General features: G+C 34.1%; 1 protein-coding gene across 1 annotated transcript; it reads left to right on the plus strand.

Annotated features, from left to right (window-relative positions):
* Positions 1–5062: 5062 nt before the first annotated feature.
* LOC124359324 lies at positions 5063–25965 on the plus strand. Its single transcript, XM_046811980.1, has 3 exons — positions 5063–5452; positions 21797–22027; positions 25086–25965. The coding sequence occupies exons 1-3, from the start codon at positions 5128–5130 to the stop codon at positions 25532–25534; spliced, it is 1005 nt and encodes a 334-aa protein (XP_046667936.1). The 5' UTR covers positions 5063–5127; the 3' UTR covers positions 25535–25965.
* Positions 25966–27316: the final 1351 nt, after the last annotated feature.

A 27316-nucleotide genomic window follows, 5' to 3' on the forward strand; every position in this document is an offset into this window, starting at 1 on the left:
TTGTCGCCTTCCCCATGAGATCTGGGCTCGTGTTGGACTTCACCAGCAGCAGTCCGTCATCCGCATAAGCTCTCGCCGAAATACCCTCCTCAAATGGCAGCCGTAGGAAACCCATCGAACAGGATATTCCAGAACAGAGGGCCCACCACTGATCCTTGGGGGCAGCCTTTTGTGATGCTCTTGCTCACCTCACCGTTGCCAGCTCTCAGCGTCACTGTCCTCCCCCTAAAGTAGTCCCTCACCAGACGGTAGATGTTGTTGGGGCATCGCCATCTTACCAGCACCCTCAGGATCTCTGGCCACCAAGCGGAGTCGAACGCTCCGGAGATGTCCAGGAACAATCCAACGACGTATTTTTCCTCAGATTCTTCTACCTCTCTTAGAGAGGGAGAGAGAGAGAGAGAGAGAGAGAGAGAGAGAGAGGAGAGAGAGAGAGAGAGAGAGAGAGAGAGAGAGAGAGAGAGAGAGAGAGAGAGGAGAGAGAGAGAGAGAGAGAGAGAGAGAGAGAGAGAGAGGAGAGAGAGAGAGAGAGAGAGAGAGAGAGAGAGGAGAGAGAGAGAGAGAGAGAGAGGAGAGAGAGAGAGAGAGAGAGAGAGAGAGAGAGAGAGAGAGACAGTAAATTCCTCTTATGTTGAGTGACTGGCGGGAAACAATCAGAGCTTACTCCAGTACTGGAATATGTACGTTGTTTTTACCCAGTTGCAAATAAACAGAATGATGCGAGGAAAGGTAACAGATAATTTTAGAATAGTGTTCCATTTCTGTATTATTTTGTCGCAATAATTTTATTTTCATATATTATTTTATTCTACGTGGAAAACAAAATATTCAAATAATAGTTTTAGTAATAGTATAGTATAGTTATGGTAATAGTAGTTATTTTTATACTAAATTGACAGTGATGAGATATTTTTGTTGCTTTTTATGCACTGTGTACATTTAAATTTACAAAAACAGCTCGAATATGTGTTCAAAGTCACTTATGAGACTAAAGAACTCTCCCGTTAGATTTCAAATCTATATTTATACATGTTAATAAGTAAAACTGTTTTAACCTCTAAAGGTTGTAAAAGTTTACTCCTTTTTCTCAAATTAGATTACATTTACAAGGTTAGCCGTTTGAAACATTTGTTTCTTTGACTCAAGAAATAATAACTTTAATACAATTTGAATAGATTCCTTGATTTATTACGAATATCCTGAAGACCATTGTCCTAAGAGCCAACGGCAAACAAAAATACAATTAAGTTAGTCTATGTATTATTTGACTTTTATCTCAGACAAACATATGAGTATGAGTGGTTCTTTGTTTTAAGTTTATTTTTGACGATGGAAGGATTGTGAAGGAAGCATGATTTTTCCGGACATTTGCCATCGTTCAGTAAAACAAAAAATCATTAACACTACGTTTCAAGATCTGCAATCTGATCTCTTCATCAGGTAAATAACTAACCTAATACATAATTACATACTAGGTTAAAATAAACAAATCATACCAAATTATTGTGGCACGCCTGAGTCAGGAATCACAACCACCATGGGAACATTCGTAATCCAACAGGTGGTTGGTAGACGAATGCAGACGCATTGTGACCTATACTCTGTAGTTCAGATTTAATGATTAGTGTTGTGTATTAGTTTTGTATTAAGTGCATGTTTTAGAGTTAGTGAAATTGACACACAACATGGTTGTTGTGATTCCTGACTTAGGGGCGCCACAACGATTTGGTGTAATTTGTTTATTTTAACTTAGTTTTTAATTATGTATTAGGTTAGTTATATACCTGATGAAGAGATGAGATTGCAGATCTCGAAACGTAGTGTTACTGATTTTTTTCACTGAACGATAGCAAATGTCTGGAAAAATCCTGTTTCCTTCAGGAAGAGTGGTGTTGTATGTAGTAAAATTTACAAATAATTCATATGACGATGCGGTGGTTAAAAAATTCCCGTAATACTAGTAATGTTGATTAAAACAGAGAGTCTCATTATCAATATAGAGCATAAACATTTATTTTTGCCATTGGAAAATTTTGCTTATTCTCAAAAGATGCATCTCAAAATTTAAAATTTTGAATTACATCTTCTAAATGAATGTTTTATTATACGGAACTTTAAAGTTCTTAATAAGATATAGAACGCTAAAAAAATAAATATTTACAATAAATATTTTTTCCGTAGATCCACAAACGTTTAAAATGAATTCGATTGCCATTTGTGACAGACTCTTCTCTACGTTTATTTATCATCACGAATCTTTTAGTCCATTTAGCAAAAATAAATTCAATTAGTTTTTTTGTCTTCTTGGCAAAAAAAAGCTTCAGAACAGTTTTTTTGTATCTGTAGGAACTGTTATTCCTTAATGCACTATATTTGAAATTTAGATCGTTGTATGGATCAGAAACTAATCAACTTTGTTGTCAAATATGTACCAATGGCAGATGGATGGATATAATGATGGATAGTTGCCAGTGGTGCAGTGAGTGGGTACGGCCGTTATCTCATAATAACCGAGTTAAATAATGTCGAGCACAGCCGCTGATTGGAAGGGTTACAACTGAATCATTGCAAGGAGTCCACCTGCCCATCCACTGGTGGTGGTTTGGAAATAAACTTTAAACTATTGGTGCCCAGATAAACGTCATAATAAAGTTACTCTGAAAGGATCTACCCTAATCATCGATGTCTATAATAACTGGATACGTAACTGCGCAACCGAAACTCGAGACCCACGAGACTTAAACGCGGGCGGCTTATGCAGTACTGTGTATGGTGTGACCGCTTGGTTTTTTTTAGACACTCTGTTATATACGTAGTTGTACTTCCATTAATTTCAAAGGTTCAAAGGGAGGAGAGTAGACAATTTATTTTTCATAATTATCTTTATTGTTGCGCTATAAGACAAGAATTTATAGATTGCTAAATCAAATGAGCATAGTAAATTTCAGGCTGCAACCAAACTTTGATGTCATCAATATTAGTCTTTATTGTGCTAAATTTGCGCAACATTGTAAGGAATACTTTCCCAACTAGATGACTGAAAATTAAGTCATGACCATTTTCGCCAAAATTATTGATAGCTCCATGCTTCTTAAACTCTTATGACATGGAAATATAAATTACTAAATCTTTGGATCACCTAAGCTTTTTTTTATGTAATCTCTTTAAGATACGTGCACATACTTGAACATGTATTATACATTAGTAAAAAACTCTTCACTGTAATTTTTTTCTTAATAACCTTTGCTAATGAAGCTAAATAATTCAGATATGTTATACCCAATATCTGTATAATAACATTTTTCATCGTTTCTAATCTTAGAGAATTATTTTAATATCATTGTTTCAATTTTATGCTATTCCGCGGAGAAATTAAATACCTACTGGGGAATTTTAAATATCATAATAATTGCATGAATTTTTAATATATCAATGAGACGTTACGCCGTATTTGGAAATCATCTTTAGACAATTTATTGCTATAGTGTTTGCTGTATTAGATTGGCTCAAAGATGTCATTTTTTTATTATTATTTACTTTTAAATTAAATATTATTCTCGTGCAAAACTGCAAATCTGTGATTAGTAGAAACACGCAATTCGTTAACTGTGTTAGATAGAATTTGTGTAACTTAATAGGACAAATATAAGTACCATTTCCTTTCTCTTGTATATTTGTACAGTTATGCAGTTATAGACATTACTTTCCATGACCATGTTATAGGTCATGTATATGTATACTGTAAGATATAAAAATATGCAGTTAAAACCCTCGCCTTTACACGAGAAAACAGTTTTCTTAGCTTTGCGCTTAGTTACATAGATTAGACCAGTTATGAATATTTAATATTTTACACGTACGAATTCAGTGGTATAGCACGAAAACAATTTTGTTAAACTAGTTAAATGTACAGTTTTAACGGGACTGTTAGCTATACCTATAATTTATGTGTGACGTTGTAAATATTGTAAGAATAGCGGAGAACTTTCTGGTTCCAATCAGGTAATTTATTATAGTTCTTGTCTTTAAGTGGATGAAATAACATAAGATATGTTAACTTTCCGGTTTTAATGGAATATGTTTCACGTTTAAAAAAGCAATCATATAAAATATGCCAATAACAGGATTTCGAACAAACGTAATGGTAAATAAACATTGTCGGAATTACAAGAGAGTGGTACTTTTTCATTTAAACTTTAAGTGATTCGAGACAGTTTAATGCGCATTAAGAAGAAAGCATATTTTTTTACTGTTATGAGAAAATACCAATTAATATTCAAATAAATAAAACATGTTGTTTCATCGTATGATAATTTTCAAGTTTAGATATTTATTCTTGTTAATAAGAAACCATAGAATATGTTGTAGTAAAAAAGTAACTAACGTTGTATATGGAAATTTGAAATGTACGCTAATTCAAATTAAATGTAACCTCTGGGATAACGCTTTTATTTAGGGGATCATAAATAGTTCCTTATCTTTAAAGATCTCTGAATTTCTTATGGTAAAATGTTAATGATATGTTTATAATATTAAATAGAACAACCATACAGTACATTCCAAATAATGAAAGAGTTCATAAAGACAAATAATATAACTAAAAAAAACTTGAATGTTCATGTAAGTTCACAATTACAAGTGCGTTACTTGTAATTGTGAATTCATAGCAATGCAACTGCCTAAATAAAAAATTACATACCGATGAAATTGTTTACTTTACTAAACAATATTTTTGAATTGACTACAGTAAATAACCAAAAATGATGTTTTGAGTAAATTTCACCTAGTATTGACTATAAATAATAACCAAATATATATGTATAAATAAATACCAATAAGACCATGCAAAAATAAACTAAAAATATTATTAGACACAGCTATATTTTCTGAGAATAACGTTAATACATGATTAAATTTACAGAAAGAGAGCAAAGGACGTCATCTTCAATGAAATAAAATAACTAGTACTACTTGTAGAGGCCTCCTTGTCAGACCGAAATGAAATACTCCGACCCGTTATCAGAATATAAATGCCAGGGAGAGATAAAATGAATAATTTACAACAGCAATTGTAGTGAGCATAATTCTTTTGTATGTCAGAGATGCATATGGGAACAATAGAAGACTATGGAAATCATGCGTGCTGTCTTGTTCATGTCATGTCTTCTGTTTTTGACTAACGGTGGTCAGGGTGCAACGGACTGTGCATACACCTCGGTGCTTCTGTCATACACCTTCTCGAACAGAGCTCGGGTCATCCCTAACTTCTCGCCTTTCGTCAAGACTCTTGAGGAGGACCTGTTAGATATTTTATTATTGCCTCTCAATATAAGTACCAATCGTTACTTCTCCTCGGATGAGGTTGGTACTCACATTGACGTGCCGGGAAGATTTCACGCCGATGGATATCGTATTGGGGAAATAGGCTTCTGTGACTTCTTCTTGGTGCCTGGTGAGTTCCCATAGAAAATAATGAGTTGTAAGTGAAATTCCAGTCAATATGGGAGGTTAACAAACTTATAGGAACTTACATATGGGAATTTTATTTAAATTCTTGAGTCTTTTTAAAGGTAATGTGAATGATGAAATATATTTACTGCTAAGAGAATCAACTTATCACTGAACATGAAACTGAAATTAATGCAACGATTTATCACCAGTAATTGATTACATTTAATAAAAATTTACATTTTATCCACGTTGATGTGAGTAGCAAATATCATACGATGATGTCAGTGAATCAGTAAAATTTGCCACATTTCATAAATAACTGCAGTTTATTTTGTATCATATAAAAGTTGCTTTGGATTTAAACACTAGTTAACATATTTCAAACTAGGATATATATATATATATATATATATATATATATATATATATATATATATATATATATATATAACAAAAATACCTCTGAATTTGCCAGTGACATACGTACACTTTGAGTGTTGGGAAAATAATAGCTTCTTTACTCCTCATACGCATGAAAAATATTCTACCGCGCTCCATAAAACTACATTTGGAAATAATTTTATACCACGTATTAATTTTTCATACTCGTTATGTATTATTGATTTTTTAAATCATTTTAAAACCCAGTGTTTAGCTATAAAATATAATTTATCTCCATACCAAAAGAAATAATTCACATAACAACAATTTATTTAATAGTTTTTGACAAGTTCTAACATTTAAATAAAGTAATTTTACGAAAGAAACTCGAAGTCTCAAACAAATTTATGTCTCAACTTTTGATACAAATCGTTGAAAAATAAAATCTAAGCCATTATCAATTTCTGTTGATTAGACACTCAGTGTATACAATAAATAATACGTGGAATTTAATTTGGAGACTTCTCGAACATTATGAAAATGTAAGATCAGAGTGGATTTGAGACTTACAGGGCAGGTTTATAAGTAGAAGATTAACTCAACTTGGCAGCAGAATAATGTCGAAAAACATTTTTCAGTATCACTACTGTAACAGTCAGTATGATAACAAATAATTCAAATGAGAGGTAAAACTTTGTAAGAAAAGTTTTTTTGTATATAAATAATTTCCATCTATAATTAAAGAGCTAAACTGCATATTTGAAATCAAGTAATCCCTAGCTCGGGAGATGAAAAACATTATACCTGTAAGTAAAAAATTGGAGTTTGAAACTAAGGAGTAAACATTTTGCCTTGAATATTTATACTCGAAAAACTATACTCTCTCTCTCTCTCTCTCTCTCTCTCTCTCTCTCTCTCTCTCTCTCTCTCTCTCTTCATTTAAGTTCAAAATTCTTGTTTGTTTTACATAAGGTTTTGGGAATACCAGATAAAAGACAAACGAACATTAAAAGCCCACGTCTAATAAGTACACCCAACGAAAGATACAATGTTGCCATGCGTGTGTGAGCATTAGTTTGTACAACGGTTGTCCTTGACGATATCTATGATTTCTTTTCTCAGGTGTTTGTTCAACCACTGTATGTTCATTTGTTCAAGAGAAATATGTACTCATAGATCTTTGTATTTTTATAACCATCCATATTGAAAATTTTATGAAACGTCTTCTATATTTGAATAATAATTCATTTTATGAATTATTCAATCAAGTACAAGTGAAACACAAATTTAACTTTCAAAATATTTCATGCAAATTATTTTGTTACAAAAAGAATAAGCTGGACAGTGAAAAATGTACAAAACGTTTCTTTAAGAACTGAACTAAATATATAGTCCATGTAAAACATATACATTCAAATTATAATACTATATTTTTTTACTTAGCAGCTAAAATTTTATGTATGAAAAAATATTCCACTTTAGTTCAAAAGCTTTTACATTTTTCATTACATTAATACGCCATACCGCATATTATAGCATTTTGGTAATTTTTACACTTTAATTATAAAAAATAAAGCATTTTTATTTAAGTAAAGTTTATTCAAATATCTTGTATATTTCAAGCAAAGTACCAAAAAATCATATTCCTACTTTATAATCAAATAAAGATTTTGATGAAAGCATATTATACAAATGCACAAAACATGCTCGTGATAATACTTATTACGATTAAAATCAATATAAAATTACTAAAATGAGTCTATACCAGGTTGGTTTCAAAGCTATTACTTTAGCAAGTATTATTTACGTATTGCATATTGATTATCTTACTTCATTTCCATTACTTAAAGATTTCTGGTATTAAAAAAGATAAGTGCCACTTTATTTGAAAAACATACAATAATTCATTCTTATATTATATACATACAATAATTCGTTCTTATATTATATACACATAACATCCACAATTATTAAATTTATAAAAAAAACATTCGTTAACTGTAACAGATCTTACAAACGTTAAGAAACTTTAGCTTAATCTCTATACAGTGTACTCAAAGTTTCATGAGCATTGAAGGGAACTTTGAAAATATGAGAGTTACAGCAAATAATGAATAGATAATGTTATCTATTAATTCTAAACAAAACTATCAATAATGTAGTTTTTATTTTTTGTGTGGCCTTTCATACTCTAATGTGTACATCTTCAGACTCACACAACTGAATTAAAAGTAATAATAAACAATAGGAAACATAAACAATTTTTTACTAAATAATAAAACATTTGTCATTAAAAATACAAAGAGGTAATATTCTATGACAGCACAGTATGTTATAGGTATATATAAAAATAAAGTTTATATTTAGTTAAATCAAATTAAAGTAACGGTTGAATTTGAAAGGTCCAGGTTCGTTGTTTTACCCGATTAATTTTGGTTCTTTTTTATAAATAATTGTTTCATATGCATCTAAGGAATTTTTTATTTTGTTACTTCTTTTAATAATTTTAGCGGTTTGAAAAAGAGTGGTCAGTTTGAAGTGCGTGTTTTGACATGGCTGATCTTTCTTCCTGTTGGTATTTTAAATACATGCCCTATGTTATTAACTCTTTGTTATAACTTTCTATTCGTTTGGCCAATGTATTTTAAATCACAATTGTCCCAATTAATTTGTTTAAATTTCCAGATTTTTCTTCTTCATTAATTTTATTCTTGGGATTTCCTAATAATCTTTAATTTAATTTTAGGAATTTGGAGATACTAATTATTATTGGCATGTTTCTTAAAACTTTTAGTAATATCTTTAGATTGATTGTTGTCGGAAAACAAGATATCCATTTTTAGGTTCTTTACTTTTGATTTGGTATATATAGTTGTTCTAGAATTTTCTTTCAATTATTTTCTTTTTCGTGTTTATCTTTTGTTCAATCATGGTAGTTTTGTAGCCATTAAAAATATACAGCAGTTTCCTTTATTTTCTTATAACTTCTTTTTTATAATTTTCGGTTGATAATGGAGCTATGTAAAAGGCCGATGGATTAAATTGTGGATACGCTGCTCCTTTTTTGTTGAAGGGGGATGAAATGAATCATCTGATGAATCTGTCAATTTTGTGTTGGTTTTCTGGTATATTCGAATTCAAAATGGCAGTCGTATTTTTCTTTAATTATTAATATCGATGAAATGGAAGTTGATGGTAATTGCTCATTTCACAAGTGATTTTGATAGAAGGTATAAAGGGTGTTGTGAGAATCAAATAAATAAATTTTGATAGTTTTTTGTTTCTTGTCGGATAAACAGCAAAAATTTCGTCACAACATTATCCGCTTCCAGAGTCCTGGTGTAATATTATCCAATGGTTGCCTTTGACATGTGTTTCTAAATTTATCTTAATAGATTTATGTTTGCATTAATATAACGTATAGTGGATTTCACTTGGCAGGTACCATCATATTGGTTTAATTTTTTTCTTGAATTGATACACATTTTGGGTACTTTTAATAAGATTATACTTTAGTAATGTATTCGTTAACTATATTGTTTCTAAGTTTTATGGATAAGTCACAGACTGTCCGTCTAGGTGGTTTGATTGTATCTTTATTTGGGTACGTTTGGAGTTAGGGATGCATTGTGCTATCGTTACCAAGTTTGTCATTGCTGCGTGCAGGTGTATGAGCATCGGGGGTGGGGGCTGTTTTTCTTACCGTGCGTGTTGGGTGGTTAGTGGGTGGTATAGGGTATGGGGTGTTTTAGAAGGCATAGTTTCCTGGGGGTGTGCACGGAGGTTGTTGGTGTTGGGTGGCTACGTTTCGTGGGAGACGATTGGGTGGCTACTTGGGGGAGGGGTGGGGGTTGTGGGGGGGGGCGGGGATAGTTTGTGGGGGGGGGGGTGGGGGGGGCGTGGGTGGGGGTTAAGGGGTGGAGGGGAAGGGGGGGGAGGGGATTGGGGAGAGGTGGGGGGTGAGAGGGGCATCTCGGGGAGGGCGGAGTGGGTGGGGTCCGGTAGGTGGGGCATGGGGACGGGGGAGGCGTAGGGGGGGGGGGGGGACGTTGAGGTGGGGGGGGGGGGTGGGGGGGGGAGGGAGGGGAGGCCAAAAACTTGGTGGGGAGGGGAGGGGGTGAAGGTGTGTTGGGATACTTTACGGACGTGGGCGGAGAGGGGTCGGGTTGTCCCAGGGTAATCAGATGATAGGGGGTAAAAGAGCGGGTGTATTTCCGGAGGGCGTTGGTAGAGCGGGGGTGGGGAGCGGGGGAGGGGGTACGAGGTGGGTGGGGGGAGCGGGGGGGAGGTAAGTGGTTTGGTGATTAGAGGGAGGGCGACTGAGGTGAAGGCGGCGGGAGTGGTAGTACAGGGGGAGAGGGAAAAGCGGTCAAGCGGAGGGGAATGGCGGAGGGGGGGAGGGAGATAGGGGCGTGGGGGAGTTTGGGGATGAGAACGGTAGGTGCGCGGAGAGGGGGCAGGGGTCGAGGAGGATGGGGCGCGTAGGGGAGCACGGGGCCGTAGGGTTTGAGATTGTGGGGGGGGCGGGTGTACGGTTGGGGGAGGCGGAGGGTGGCGGGTAGCGGAGGGTGGGGGTGCTAAAGCGTTGTACGGCGTGGAAGGGGTTGGGAAGGCAGACGATCGAGGGGGGGTGGGGGGGGTGAGGTGCTGGGGGGAGGAGGGAGACAGGCGGTAAGTAATAGTGAGGGATTGGTACCTTGGGGGGAGGGGGGAGGTGGGGGGCGGCGAGGGAGTGCCGGCACGGCGGTGGAGTGTGGTAGGGCTGTGAGGAGCGGGAGGGAAGGGGGGGGTGCGGGGGGCTGGAGAACACGAGGGTTCTCGTAGAATTGGGTGGAGGGGAGCGGGGATTGGGAGAGGGGGCGAGGGCGGAGGGGGGGGGGTGGGGGTGTGAGGGGGAGGGGGGCGGGGGAGGGCGGGGGGGAGGGGGGAGGGGGTAGTAGAGTAGGAGCGCGGTACGAGGGGGGTGGGAGGGAGGGGTGAGGGGGGATAGGTGTGGGGTGCGGGGGGGGGGGGGGAGGGACTGCAATAGGGGGGGGGAGGGACGGGCGCGTGTATACGTGGGAGGCGGGGGCGGGAATATTGTGGGGGGGGGGGGTAGTGATGTTGTTAGGGGGGGGGTGGGGCGGGGGAGGGCGGGGAGGGGGGGGTGGGAAAGGGGCGCTGAGTGGGGGGTGGGGGGGTCAGGGTTGGGAGGGGTAAAGACACCGAAGGTTGAGTTTAGTCGTAGTGTAGGGGGAGGGAGGGGGGGTGGAGGGGAAGAGTTGGAGTAAAAGCGTAGGATGGGGGGGAGGGTTGGGAGGCTGTGGGCGGGGAGTGGAGGGGGTAGGTGGGGGGTGAGAGTAGGGGGGGTGCGGGTGGGGGGGGGCGTGGGGGGGGGATGGGGGGGGGGGGGATAGTGGGGGAGGGAGGGCCAGTTGGAATTACCAAGTGGGGTCCAGAGGGGAAGGAGTAGAGAGGTTGGGAGGAGGGGGAGTGCGAGGGGGCGGTGTAAACACACCATATGATGCGGGGCGGACTGGCGGGGCGGTGATGATAGGTGGGTTGTGGGTGCGGGGGTGGGACGGGGGGGGGGGTGGGTCTGATGAGGGGAGGTGGGGGGCGGGGGGGAGCGAGGTGGGGGGCTTGCAGGGGGGGGGAGAGAAGGGAAATGGGGAAAGTTGTGGTCAGGAAGGGGGGTCGGGGGAGGGAGCGAGTAGGAGGGAATCGGAAATCGGGGGGGAGAGGGGGAGGGGTGATGGCAAGAAGGTGGGGGGGGGGGTGGGGAGGTGGGGTAGGGGGGGATGAAGGGTGGAGGGGACGTGGGGCTCGAGGAGGGTGTGGTCAGTGTGTGAGGGAGAAAGGTGGGGGCGGGGCGGTTCGGGGGCACGGCTAGGGGGATGGATTGGAGGGGTCAGGGGAGTAGCGGAATAATGTGGGTGGTGGGTGAGCGGGCGATGGGATGGGCCAGGGGGGTTGGGGGGGGGAGTTGGGGGGGTAGGGAAGGTGGGGGGTAGGGGTGGGGGGGGTGGGGGGGAGGGAGGTAGGGTAGGGGGGTGGGGGTGAGGAGGGTGGGGGGGGGGGGCCGTGGGGGGAGCGAGCGGGAACGGAGGGAGCTGGGTAGGGAGGTGGGACGGGGGGGGGGGGGACGGTTGGGCGGGGCGTGAGGGTGGGGGGTGGGGGGAGGTGGGGCGGGCGTATGGGGGGGATGGGATAAGTTCGCGGTAGGCGGATAGGGGCGGGTCCAAATGGGGTTGGTTCGGAGAGGTGGTGCGGTCGGGTGGCTTAACTCGGGCGGAAGGAGGTACGAGGGAGGCGAGTAAAGGCGTGGCGTGCCTGTGAAGATGGAGGGGGGGGGAGCGGAGCGGCATTGTGAGCATGGGGGCGTTGAACTGACGGGGGTGGCCGTGGTTTGGGCGGGTTGTAGACGGTGTTTTTGTCTGATTTCGTTTTTTGATCTTGAACCTGATTGCTATAATGGTCTTTTTCCATTCTAGGATTTTCCACCGTTTTTAGTTGTGGTTTTTGGAAGACAGTAACAATCTTGGGATGATTGGGTTTGATACAGTAAGTGATTTCTAAATATTTTCTTTGGATATGATTGTTCGTGCAGTGTTTTAATGAGGATGTAACATGATGCAATATATTTTTGATTTAAAGGATTTTTTGAATCTCTTCATAAGGGCGCCGCATCTTTAAGCATGTTTTGATACTTTGGTATATTCACTTTTTCTAAGATAACGATTGTGTTACTTTTATCTGCTTTTAGAAATAGAAAACTTCTTGCTTTTTTAATGATTTTATTTTAATATTTTTATTTCTAAATGATGTTGAGGTTTGTTTTGAAAATATTTTTTGTACATTGTTTCGTTTTAAACTTTAAGATGAGATGATTTAGTCATTTCTAATAGCATTCCTTTGGTCATTATTTTTAAGAATTTGATGTTTGATTCAACATCTCAATTACTTCTTCCTGCTCATTAAAGGGTTTAATGCTAAAGTTTAAAACCTTTATTAAAGATGGATAACTCTGCAAAGGAAAATGTAATGATGATAAATTTTCAACTAAGCGTAGGGTTTGAAAAATTATATTTTCAAGCAATCTTTAGTGTTTGGTTTTTTTCAAGAAGTGTATTGAACTTCTTTTCGAGTTTTTCTAGTTTATGTTTGTGTTTGTATTCATATTTCTAGAATTCAGTGTATATTTATATGAAAAAATAGGCGAATTCAATTGTTATTTCAATTTTTAGTGATTTCTAGATGGAGCTCGAATGCTTGGAGTTCAAATTCGATTTGTTTTGAATACATAATTTTTTTTTTTTTAATTTCAAGATTTACCAGTTAACTTTAGCATTATGGAAGAACTTTTTCTTGTTACAGAATTTTCTATTGGAATCGATATTTTTAAATAAATTTTAGGAAATTTTTTGTTTTTCTTACATTTTTCAAAAATTGTATATCATTTAGATATTTAACTTACTTTTTGTTTCAGTTGATGTAAGTTGGTTGAGCTTGAGGAGGACTTGAGTGTCGATGAATAAATTCTTGAAGCTCTTTATCTTATTGGAATTTATCTATTAATTCACAAACAAACCTCTCCCACTAATGTAGTTTTTTATTTCTTGTGAGGCCATTTCATACTCAATGAGTACATCTTCAGACTCCACACAATGATAAAAGTAATAATAACAATAGGAACATAAACAAATTTTGTACTAAATATAAACATATGTCATTAAAAATACAAAGAGGTAATATTTATGACAGCACAGCTATGTTATATGTATTATATAAAAAAATAAAGTTTATATTTAGTTAAATCAAATAAAGTAACGGTGATTTTGAAAAGGTCCAGGTTCGTTGTTTACCAGATTATTTTGGTTCTTTTTTTCTTAAAATTTGTTTTCATATGCTTCTAAGGAATTTTTTATTTTGTACTTCTTTTTAATATTTTGCGTTTGAAAAAGAGTGTCCCAGTTTGATAAGTGCGTGTGTTTGCCATGGGCTGTTCTTTCTTTCCTGTCTGTATTTTAAATCATGCCTATGTTCCTTGAAACTCTTTGTTTTACTTTCTTTTCGTTTGGCCTAAAGTATTTTAAAGCACAATGTCACAATTAATTTGATAAATTCCACGATTTTTCTTCTTCCTTAATTTTATTCTTGGGAATTTCACTAATATACTCTTTATTTAATTTTTAGAATTTGGAGATACATTAAGATTGCATGTTTCTTAAAAACTTTTAGTAATATCTTTAGATAGATTGTTGTAGGAAAACTAGATATCCTTTTTTCAGGTTCTTTACTTTTGATTTGGTAGAAAAGTTGTTCTAGACTTTCTTTACAATTAATTTTCTTTTTTTGTTATCATATTGTCAATCATGTATTGTTTTTGTAGCCATTAAATAAAGCGTTTCCTTTATTTTCTTAACTTCTTTTTTATATATTTTCTGTTGATATATGGAGAGTATGTAAAAAGCCGATGCGATTAAATTGTGGAAAGCTGCTTTTTTTGTGAAGGGGGATGAAATGAATTCAACCTGGGATGATCTGTCATTTTGCTGAAGTGTGTTGTTTCTGTATATATCGAATCAAAATGGCCAGTAGCGTTTTTTTCTAATTATTAAATCGAGAAATGGAAGTTGCTTTCATTTTACTATTTACAAGTGAAATTTGATAGAAGGATATAAAAGGAGTTGAAGAGAATCAATAAAATTTTGCAAGATTATGTTTCTTGTCGAAACAGCAAAAATATCTTAACATTATCGCTTCCAGATTTGGGAAAATAATCATTGTTTCTTGGCATTGAGTTTTCAAATTTACTTAAAAAATATGTTTGCAATAAAAACACGAAAGTGGATTTCCCATGGCTAAGTACACATCAAGGTTTGTAATATTTTTCTGAATTTGAAACACATTTTGGGACATACTAAGATTTACTAAATTATGCATTCGTTAAACAATATTTGTTTCTTACGTATAAGGAAATCAGCCAGTCCTCTATGATTTTGATAGTATCTTTAATTGTACGTTTGGATAAAGTGATGCAATATCAAACGATACAAGATATTCATCTCTTTCGATCTTTAAATCTCTTGTGGAGTTTATAAAATCATACCTATCTTTAATGAGTAAGTGGGAGGGAAATTGAAATTGTTGAAACTCCTGCACTAACCATTTTGATATCTTATAGAAGGAGAATTATGCACGGAAACTATGGGCCTCATTTCTTACGCTAGGTTTGTGTGTTTTTGGAAGACAGTACAATCTTGGGAATGCATTGGGGTTTGATACAGTAAGTGATTTTAAACATTTCTTTGGATATGATAGTCTTGCAGTGTTTTAATGAGGCTGTTAATGATGCAATATATTGATTTAAAGGATATTCTGTTTTGAATTCTTCATAAGGGCCGTCTTTAAGCATGTTTTGAACTCTTGAGTAATATCACTTTTATCTAAGATAACGATTGTGGACTTTTATCTGCTTTTAAGTAGAAAGCTTACTTTGCTTTTAATGATTTTTATTATACTTATTTTTATTCTCTAAATGATTCTTGAGGTTGTTTTGAAATATTTTTGACATTGTTTCGTTTTAACTTTAAGAAGAGATGAATTTACGTCATTTCTTAATAGCATTCCTTTGGTCATTATTTAAGAATTTGATGTTTGATTCACATCCTACAAAATACATCTTCCTGCTCATTAAATGGTTTTAATGCTAAGTTTAAACCTTTCTTCAGATGGTTAATCTCTGCAACTGAAAATGTACATGATGATAAAATTTTCAAACTACGTAGGGTTTGAAAAATTATTTTCAAGCATTCTTTTAGTGTTGGGGTTTTTTTTCAAGAAGTGTAGTTGAATTTCTTTTCGAGTTTTTCTAGTTTATGTTTGTGTTTTGTATTCAATACTTTTCTAGAATCTTGTATATTTCATATGAAAAATAGGGGAATTCAATTGCTATTCAAATTTTTAGTGATATCTAGTTGGAGCTCGAATTGTTGGAGTTCAAAATTCGATTGTTTTGAATATACAAAAATTTTTTTTTGTAATTTCAAGATTTAAACAGTTATTAATCTTTTGCATTTATCGAAGAACTTTTTCTGTTACAGAATTTTTTTATTTTTTTTTGGGAAAAAAAAAACACCCCCCGGGATATTTTAATAAATTTAGGAAATATTTTTGTTTTTCTTACTTTTTTCAAAAATTGTATATTCATTAGATATTAACTTACTTTTTGTTTCAGTTTGTTGTAGTTTGTTGAGCTGAGAGGACTTGAGTGTCGATGAATACATTCTTGAAGCTCTTCTCTTATTGGAAATTAAATCTATTAATTCAAACAAAATCTCCAATAATGTTAGTTTTTATCTTTTGTGAGGACTCTTTCATATCAATGAGTGAAGTACATCTTCAGACTCACACAACGGAATAAAAGTAATTAATAACAATAGGAACATAAACCAATTTTGTACTAACTAAAAAAAGATATGTCATTAAAAATACAAGAGGTAATATTCTATGACATGCACCAGTATGTATATGTATTTAAAAATAAAGTTTATATTTAGTTAAATCAAATATAAGTAACGGTGAATTTTGAAAAGGTCAGGTTCGTTGTTTACCAGATTTTTTTTGGGTTCCTTTTTTATAAAATTGTTTCATATGCATCTAGGAATTTTTATTTTGTAATTCTTTTATATAATTTTGCGTTTTTTTGAAAAAAAGATGTGTCAGTTTGAAGGTGCGTGTTTTTGCCATGGCTGATCTTTCTTCCTGTTGGTATTTTAATAGATAATGTTATGTGTAATAACATAACCTAAAAGATCAATGCTGAACTATATTGGTAGCGACTTTTAGTCGCTGGGCTAAAAAACTATGTTCGGTTAAAATGTCACAGCTCTCTTTTAGTAACCGTAATGGAAGGTTTGTACATTAAATATTTTATATTTTTTAAATATTGCAATGAAAAAGTTTTTTAAGACCAACAATCATAAGTTGTATGGTTAAAGCATTTTTTTTAATGCAATAACTCTTTTTTAGTTCACCCAATAAAGTAGACTCCTTACTGATTTAAAAATAACATGTATGTTCTACTTTCCTTGAGGGTTCGTGAAATAATTCTAAAAACAAGTTTTCATGACTATTTAAAGGTAACTTTTACCATACTACTCGTGTGGTTAGTAAAGATGACTGATATTTCACTGAAAATTGTATTAGAATTTGCTGGTAAGGGAAACATAAAAAATTATGCTGCAAGGTCAATCTAAAAATGACTGAAATGAAATTGCTTTTTACTGATTATCGCAAAAGCATGCCATTTTCTAACTGTATCATATTTGATAATGTTATGAAAATAAAAAAGAAATCATTATTTTTAAATTACAAACAACCTAATATAAATGTTAACTTAATTTAGTTTTTTTGTAACTAAAGAATAACATAATAAGTAACTTAATTGTTTTAGGTAATAGGAATCTAAATGTAAACACTCAGTTTTTAAGTACCTTTTAATATAAAAAAGGTTTTAAATGTGGGCCTTGTATGTATGACGAACATTCTATGATTTTATACTGCATGTTTTTTTGTGCGTATACACTTTATTCGTGATATTTTAAATAATTCAATGTCGTCAAGACATATTTTTAGTTAGAGTAAATAAATTAGAGCGTTAAAATTTGTATCAAATTATTTAGTTATTTTTATTTTTTCATAATGCAATTTCATACATATGCAACAACCAAAGGAATTGAATACGAGTTGGAACCGTGGGAGTATTATGTTTTGTTTTTCAACTTCCCGATGTCTTATGAAGATACAATTTTGAAACATATAAACAAGCATTTTCATTATTATTAATTTCCCATAGGGACTGAAAAAGGGGTAAAACCATCGAGAAGCATTTTTTTTTATTTTTACAAATTCCAATGTCCAACAACGATGAATCACATGTGATCTGAAAAGAAAAAGAAAATATTTCACGTATATCTACTACCCAATCGGACTGAAATACAGTTGAAACCCCTCAAAGTACTATATTTGTGATATCCAACTTGCTAGTGTTCTAGAAAAAATAAATTTTACTAACACGTGCCTCATAACTTAAAAGGAAAAACTAAATTATATTCTTTAAGATCAACCATCCTTAGGTATTTGAAAAGTATTGGAATCCCAGAAATGCCTTATAGTTCTTTTCTACTTCCCGCTTGTCCTAGAAAGGTCACATTCATAACATAGTGTATTGTGCACTAAATAGACTACTATTACCGGATATGCATTAAGCTGGAAGTATATTACAGTGGCCGGAAGTATTAGAATTTTCACCGAAGAAGAATTTTCAAATCAACGTATGTATTCGATTTTCTAGTTCGGGCTACGGCGCAAATCCTCCAACTTGGACTAATTCTATAGTATTACAAAAATTGTTGGCGCTATTGATTCTGGTATTATGGAATTTTGAAGAGAAGTCTGTGTATTTCATTAGCAATCATAACAACTGTAAAATGTCCCATTGTTATGAAATGGATCCGAACATTGCTATATCTTTCAATGACCACCACTTGTTTTAAGAAGTGTTATTATGACATTTAAAAGTACATGACTGGTAATTGCTATTCTGTTATAGGAACCGTAATGGAAAGCCGCGATAATTTTTATGTACTAAAATTGTTGCATCTATACATTCGGATATTATAGAACGTCAAAGAGACGTTTGTGTATTTGATTATTATTCTTTAGAAACTGTTTCAACCTTTGTTCCGAAAGTCTCTCTAAGTTTTAATCCCATAAACCAGGAGATTAAAATAGCTTGTAGTGTTCATCACTATTTTCAGGATTGTCTTTATGCCATTTAAAAATGATTGCCTATGAATTACCAGTTATTCAATAGGAAATCGCGTACGTGGGTGACTTCTAGTGTAATATAGACCAATATAATCTGTTCTTGTAGAAAAATCTATTCGCTGATATATACTGACATATATACTTGCCAGAAGAACCAATTCTGAACATTACCATTAATATGACGCTGTCCCTTAAAACCCAAGGAGTGTTCAAAAACGGCATAATAGTAACCATAATTATTATAATATAGGATTACAATACAGCCTTGTTGATATGTGTAGTCAACTGCAGAGGATGTTTGTTGTAATATTGAATGTTTTTGAAGCGTAAACACTAAAGAGCACTGGTCTATACCTGATTTTACTTGTAGAGATTGAACCTTAGAAAGGTTCTTGAACCTTCTGTCATGGATCTTGGCAGGATATAGTCTCAATTATCCATCCATATCCATCCTGAATGTGCTATACGTCTACAAAAGGCACATTGAACTGTATACGTTATTTTACAGTTCTAAATTTTCTTAATCTACTATGCTAGTGTACAATAGCCTTATTACGGCTCATTATGAATCCGACAGGATCATTCCAAAATCATTTTGTTGAATGAAGTTTGTCTCTCTTTATAAGTAAAACTAGATATACTATTCTTAGAGATTCTACACTAGGTACTTAGGTTTCTCTTAGTCAGAGATAGAACCTGCTACTTTTGGAGTCACAAGGTAAAAGAGGAGCAAATCTTTGACTTAAAAGGTAAAAAAGATTAGCGCCTTTAGTAGCAATGCAATACAAGTAGTACAGCGGCAAAATGTTATTGCGGGCATTATATAGAAGGCTCTTGCAAATAGTTCGTATTAATTTTATTTAGTCAGGTCGTTTGATATTCCATATCGGTTTATTGATAGTACTTTATTTTCTAATACTGTTCCTTATATTTGGCAAAAAAAAAAAGCATTCAAAATCGTGAATAAGTGTGGAATCTGAAAAAAATGACTAGTTAGTTTACTAACGGACTTTATAGTCTATGAGATAAGCTAGCTTTCAGAACAATCAGCTACAAAATTCATCCTAACCGCTGCATAAGCACAAACTTAACGCGTTATCGGTGGTATCTTCATGTATTATTTCTACACACCGTCATAAGTTTAGTATTAGTTTTCGTACCACTTTGCTAAAACACGATCCATACGAGGCTCGGTTAGTTCATTTAGTAAACAATTTCGATCACATGATTGAAATTGTAGTTATCAGGAACAGAATTTCGTTTAAAAAAATGCATATTTCGTTACGATAAAATGTTTTCTAAACTTAAATTTATTTTGTTTTCAAATTAAATTGTTTCATCAAAACTCGTACAATCCATAAAGTGGTATGTAGTCGATGTATCGCTAATATACAACATATTATGAAGGTTATTTCACCCTCCAATTCAAAATATTTTCCGATTAAAAATGAGTTTTTGTTGAAAAACTCATATTTAATTATAAATATTTAATTTTATATACTGTAGTAATGCTCTTGAACTTTACTTCTCACTTACACTGATATTTTTTACGATCACTCATTCATATTTTTATCAGTATCATCATTTTTGGAAAATGTTCTTTGATTTCAAACTTTGCGAACAATACATAAAACTAACCCCAAAAAATAGATTTTATAATACAGTATAAGTTTTGAAATATTAAAGTATATATTTTATTAATAATATTTGCATATAACTAATTTAAATAGTAAGGAATAACACTAAAACTGTAAACATCGGTTGTTTTTATATTGATTTGAACTCCATAAGAATAACTTTAAACTTTCTCAGGACTTTTACAACCTTATTTAAATCATGTCATTATGTCCTATGTTATACACACAGCTTATGTGCATCTTTGATTCAGGAATATATCTCAATTTTGTTTAGATCACATTTTAATCATTTATACAGAGCGAACTGTACTAAACATTCTTTGAATATGTATTATATTATATTTCAAATAAGTTATCTACCTTAATTTTATGACGATAAAGGGCTTTAGTAAAGTTTGTATTTTTTCATCGTACTGCACATCATATTAACGGCAATTAAAATAATAATAATAAGTCACATATCTAATAGTTAGATATATGAACAGATTTCTATTTGAAAATGTTTTCCTGGGAAGGTTCTTATTTTTAAGTTACACTCTTTTAGTTGAAAAATGAAAAGATAATTGCATTGCTTTATGATTCAACTCTGTAGATACGAGTGTTATCCATTTCACAAATAATAAACTGTAGCAAAATGTAATGAGATTTTTGAATCTTCAACATTTACCTTAAAGCGACTGGTACAGTTACAATTTTGCAAAACCAGCCCTCGTACACTCTAAAATATAATTCTAGGGCATGTAACAGACATTCAATAGTTTCTCTCGTTGTTTTGTGATCTAAAATGTGGGATTAAAATTGAAACAGATATTTCGATTCAGTTGGCTAGTTACATGCTGTAACACAGGCAGCCTGATACACCCTTCTAAAAACTGGTTTTCTTGTTTTAGTTTAATTTTATTCTCTTTTAGAGGTTTATTTTCTTCAATGTTGTGTCTAACATAGTTAGGCGTTTAACGCAATAAATCGCACTATTTATACAGTTTTATTTTGTCTTTTTATAGCTTTCATTTGGTTTATAATGTGAGGATGCTACTTGATTATTAATTAATTTCTAAATCGTAATAAAGTTAGGAAATATGCGAATGAAACTACACAGCATAATCTAAAGCACTAAAATTGTTTAAAAAATAGCGTATCCTCTATTTAGTCTTTTGTGTTTGTTCATCATTTATACACGTATTAGCTTTAAGGCTTACTGTATGTGTGGTGACTTTAAAATATTTCTGACAAAATTAAAAATAATTACTGAGATAGTTCCTTCTTGCTGTGGATTGCCATCTTTAGTCAGCAGATGTTAAATCAAACTTTGGCTTGTTGCGGTTTCCTATAAATATTTTAATAATATAAACACTGTTTCAGTTTTAATCATAAAAACTTACAATTTGCATACGCATGTTTATAAAATACCTTTGGATTAGGGACTATATTACATTCAATGTAGACTAATGCTGTTTTGTGTTAGTAAGATAAACAAAGAAAATAGTTATACTAATTTATGCATTGTTTTCCAGGAATAAAAATTGATGTTACACAGAAAGCAGCGAGAGACAGAAATTATGAGGTTACAGTCGATGATATCGAGGAGTGGATCTGCGAGAACGGGCCTCTGCCAGAACGAGGGATCGTGCTGTTCGACTTCGGGTGGAGTTACAGATATGATGACGCCAGAAGATATTTTGGGGATGATTCTGTACTTGACCTCCTCCTTCCCTTAGAGTATAGTTGGCCAGGAATATCTCTTGGTATGGTATGATCTTAGTTACCTCTATTTATACAATTTATTTATTAAAAAGATGTACTTCACTTACATATAAAAATTTAGAACTTCATACGCAGGTTGATTTGACCTGATATTTTTTCACTCACTTATTTTATACATTCATGAATAGGTTACTACATCTAAATTCCAAAATGAATAATGCAAAAAGTGCTGTAATAACAATGCACAAAGTACTGTTCTTTGATACAATTGAAACACAATTTTATTTACGATTCAATAGTATTTGTTGCTAAATATCATAACAATTACTTATTGAATGACGTGGTATGTTGAAATGACCAGGTCAGATATATATCACCAGTAAGTAACGTTTGTCTAATTTTTTAATAACAATACTGGATTTTTCACAAAAGAGTAGAGAAGTTTGAGGTTTAATATTTTAATGAAATCATACCTCATTTAATTTGTTGTATATAATTTTATAAGTAATATGATCAAGATTGGTTTTCAGTTCAGTAAATTTCAATATGGACCCCGTTAGTGCCACTGTACACATCAAAACGATATTCTAGTTCTTTCCATGTCCTGGCCAAGTTTGCCGGTAATTGACAGTACTGCTGATTGGAAATACAGTAGCTCAAATTGTAATATACGTCTTCCAATTAAACACAATAATATATGTAATCAATGATACTTCTAAGATTCTAACCTAGTTTAGCATGCCACAATGATCATTAGTTTGTCTGTCTGTCGGGAGGACATCTCAAGGACAAAACAAATCCTTACCTTTAGTAAAATTATCAAATTTTCAAAAATAGCTTAAAATAAGTTTTAAAGCCTGTTATTACCCATTTAAATATTTTTTTAAATGTTTTGATGTCTTCAAAGAAGTTGAATGCTGGGTCTAAAATCGGTAAATTGCAAAGGATTTTTCAGGAAGGATGTACAGAATTGTATGTACTGAGTGCAACTTACATTTAAAATACAATGAATTCATTATTGTTTTTAATGAGTAACATATTTTTGATTCTACCAAAATTGTCTTTTATTGAGGAAGCAGTTTTCAATGCATTTTAGTAAATATAACATATTTTATAATTTATACTGCACTTCCTGATAATACAGAAGAACGCAATTATACAATATATATAAATTAATCAAACAATATTAATTTTTTCAATCAGTAATATAAGGAAGATAATTTGTTAGTACTGGTACGATTAAACTATATGAAACAACTTTCCTAAGGTTATGAACCGTCATTATAAAATTTAAATTTGCATATATCAATTTCATGTTGTTTATCCTGAGCAATTTTACGCTGTCTTAAACGACTGCAGTGACACAGGAAAGTGGCAGGTCTGAAGATTAAAAGCACCAGTCCGTAATAATACCCTGTCACATCACATATTTTTCCAAACCAACTTTGCAATCCTACGGATACCAAGCATTGCTGTACGGGTCAACATACGAGTACTAGTGAATGCACCCTCTGTATAGCACAAGTTCCACTCATTACATCGTACTCTTCTTACTATATAACATGACGCTGCCATTGTGTAGTCCTTACACTACGAAGTACTAATTTGAATAATTATTACGTAACCTTTATTTGGGAGCATTTGTATAAGTGATTACATTATATCATAGACTAAAATATTCAATTGACTCCGTAATAATAATTCTTTCTTTTATATGCTAAAATTATTAAATTATTTATAAATTAAATATATAATTTATAGAATCCATATTAAATTTCTTTCTTTCTTTTATTTGTAAAAAGGAGAGGTGAATCCCCTTTTAATAACCCCCCCTAACTAACTAATATTATATAATTAGTAAAGTGCAAAAATATAAAATTTAAATAGTTTTTCAAAACCCCAAATTATTAACCTTATTACGTGAAATCTTAAAAGATCGTATTGAAAGTTAGCTTTAACGATCGGTCAAATAAAATGCAAGCTGCAAATATTTTTTTTACTGTTGTAGATTGTTGAACATAACGGACCACATGACAAATTACAATATATGTAGAATACTTTTGCAACTAATAAACATTGAAACTATTTCTACAATTACTACTCAAGCTATAGACATATATATGAACACATTTTAACATTAAATTTTATAAAAACTTAAAATGTAACCATGAATATATATTCATATTATGTTTTCTTAATATTTACCCATGGTACATTGTACTTGTAGACAGATTGTAATTATTTGCACGTAGATTAGGTTGTTTCTGAACTACAATGTTTTCCCAACAGCACTAAATCTCCATATCGAACCATTTCTTTAAATGTCTATATTAAAATGGAATTTGGTAGACAATACGTCATGATTGCAAATCCTATACTAATTTTGTACATTCTGTGAACTGTGTAACGATATATCTTAATTTTATTCCATTTAATGTAGATATAAAGTTTCACAATACTTTGATGCAACAAATTAAATAATATTTCATATTATGTGCTTTAATTAATCATTTCAAAATCACGGAATATACTAGAAAGTTCCGTTTATTTCTGGCCTGTGCACCTGTAATCTCCCCTTTCTAGACGGATGAAGTTGAACCATGGGATTACAAGTATGGTTTAAAAATAACAAAAACCATCAAAGCCAGCTAATACTACAAGAAAATATTCTAAATTAAAAGACAAAAATTATCTGTAGTTAATTATTTTCTATTTTAGCTTTAGTTGCACTTTATGAAGTCATTATATCTCTCGACTGGAGCAATCGTCATAAACATATAATTCATATGTTAGTTAATAACTTAAGATAATTTTCATTTTACAGTTCGCTTATCATAATTGGCACACGTTATCCTTAGATTTGTAAAATCGTAAAATTGTATATCGTAAAACAAATCGATTTGCATAGTTTAAGATACACGATTCGTCTCCGAGTTATCCAGAATTATAGGTAACCCATGAGCCTATGTAATACCACCAAAGCATTAAGTTTTAATCACTTTGATATATTCAACTTCATCCCTCTGTTTATCAAAATTTTAGTTACAGCTTACGATGACATCAAAACTATTCGATTGTACTGACTATGTTTCCGGTCAGAGGCAGCGGAGTTTCTGGTGCAGTGCTCCAGCAAAATCGTCGCCGTGGGTGTGGACTCCCCAGGCGTAGACACGGGCTTTTACACGAGTCCTGCTGAGAGCATAGCGCCCAGCGAGCCGACTTCCCGCTACCTCACACGTTACGGCCTATACCTCATCGAGAACCTGCAACTGCGAGCTGCAGAGCTGCCCAACAGAGGGTTCTTCCTGACGGTTGGAGTTCAGAACTTTCAGGTCCAGACCGCTGCACCGGCCTACGTTATAGCTGAGTACTGTGCCGACCCAAACCCTGAGTTGGTGTGCCCCAACCCTACATTCGAGTCGGTGGTCTCAGGCTTCTACCCATATCCTCGCCGACCGTCCACCAATCATAAACATTCCATCAGTCCTTACCACGAGTCTCCATTCCCACACTACCACCGCCAGGGTCGATCATTCCGACATAAATAGGCATGAAATTACACTAATAAACTCAGCTGCAAATGATTAGCTAAACACGGAATTTATTTAAAACCAACAATCTGAGCTGGCTCCTTATTTTAAAGGGTCAGTGTAATGAAACGATAGAACTATTTACTCATTTTTGATTTACTCACCCTGAAGGGCGTGAAAGACGCTTACTTGCTTCACTAGCGTAGATATTTAATTAAATTAAATGTTCTATGACATTATTGGTGAAAGTATTAATTGATTGTACAGATAATGTAAGTTTTAGAATAAACTTTTCTCGTTCATCACAATTTACTTAGTTCATTATTTCCATAAAAGATATAAAAGCACGGTTTCGACACATTAAACAAATTTTGTTGTCTTTGTAACCGAAAGAGACCTGTAGGAAGACTGGATACGTTTATAATAAATAGTGTTTCTTTTTGTACGTATACAACTCTTTACTTATTTCACCCTCTTTAACATGTACGACATGGAAATACGTACATGAATAGTAATTATAAATCGTGCGTTACGTCAATAGAATAAACTAACAATTTCCTAACATTTTATATTATTCGAGAAATATTTCTTAATTTTTTTATATATACAGCAGCTTACTAAAATAACTGTAATCGCCGCCTTCAGTTCAGATTGCCTTAGTTTCCTTAATGGACAGTAGACGTACTATTAAAATAACTGGAAAATCATTGCATAACTAATCTTTATCTCTATATGTAAATGTGGGATTCATTAACATTACAAGTTAAATAAAAAAAAAACCTGTTGTCTGTAAACTCGTTATACTGACGATAGTTGAACGTGACAACGTCATAAGAAAATACTGATGGAATGGTTGCATTTTTTCAAAAGAAAATTTTAATTTTTTTTGTTTTACAGATATTTTGTATGGCTATAGAGAAGGAAGTAAATAATGGAAATCACAATGGAATTGATCAAGTTATATTTATTTGTACGCATAATACAATTATATCAATCTTTGTACAATGAACATACTTTTTACAAGCATGAATGTGCGTTGAACAATTTATTGTTTTACAACTTTTATTTACAACTTTCAAACATGTGTGATATTTAACTTCTTACAGTTTGTGTTACTCAGTGGAAAATAGGACGATAATAGGAAAAATAAGAAAAGTTACTTAATTATTTTTGTAAATTTAATTGGAATTGTAAACAAATAATAATTTCTTATAAGAATAAACTGTAATTAAATTATTCTTCATAAATCTTAAATTAAAAATTTGGAAACATCATTAACATTTTTGTAACTGTAGCTTTTAAAAAGCCCGTCTCAATGTGTCTGATATAGGAGAAAATTGTTCCCTTTGATGGCTGGCTGGTCCAACCTGTCATTTCAGACACGTTTTTATGATATGTAAAAGATTTAACATCCATGTTTTAATATTTTGAAATCATAGCTACGCTCGATAATTATTTTGATCGAACTTTGTGAACAAATACAGTATGTGAATTTATCATGAATATATATGTATGTGTGTATATATATATATATATATATATATATATATATATATATATATACACATATATAATTTCAAGAAACATTGAATCACAAAAAGTACTTGCTCCGCCGGGAGTCGAACCCGGATCTCACACTTGCCGGGTAAATGTGCTACCATTACAACACAGAGCGGTTACTTTTTTCTATTCAATTATTTTGTATTTGGCCGTATCTATCACATATGCGTTTAAATAGGCAAACTAACATATGATTGGAAGACCAAATACCTGTCAAACGACTTTTATTTACATTAAAGT

This window comes from Homalodisca vitripennis, chromosome 4, assembly GCF_021130785.1.
Source record: "Homalodisca vitripennis isolate AUS2020 chromosome 4, UT_GWSS_2.1, whole genome shotgun sequence".
Lineage (NCBI taxonomy): Eukaryota > Metazoa > Arthropoda > Insecta > Hemiptera > Cicadellidae > Homalodisca > Homalodisca vitripennis.

Excerpts from the sequence above, each read along its gene's own strand:
- LOC124359324 (XM_046811980.1), top strand. The coding sequence starts at position 5,128 with ATGGAAATCATGCGTGCTGTCTTGTTCATGTCATGTCTTCTGTTTTTG. Across the intron at positions 5,453-21,796 it reads TGACTTCTTCTTGGTGCCTG|GAATAAAAATTGATGTTACA; the intron begins GTGAGTTCCCAT and ends ATTGTTTTCCAG. Across the intron at positions 22,028-25,085 it reads TTGGCCAGGAATATCTCTTG|AGGCAGCGGAGTTTCTGGTG; the intron begins GTATGGTATGAT and ends GTTTCCGGTCAG.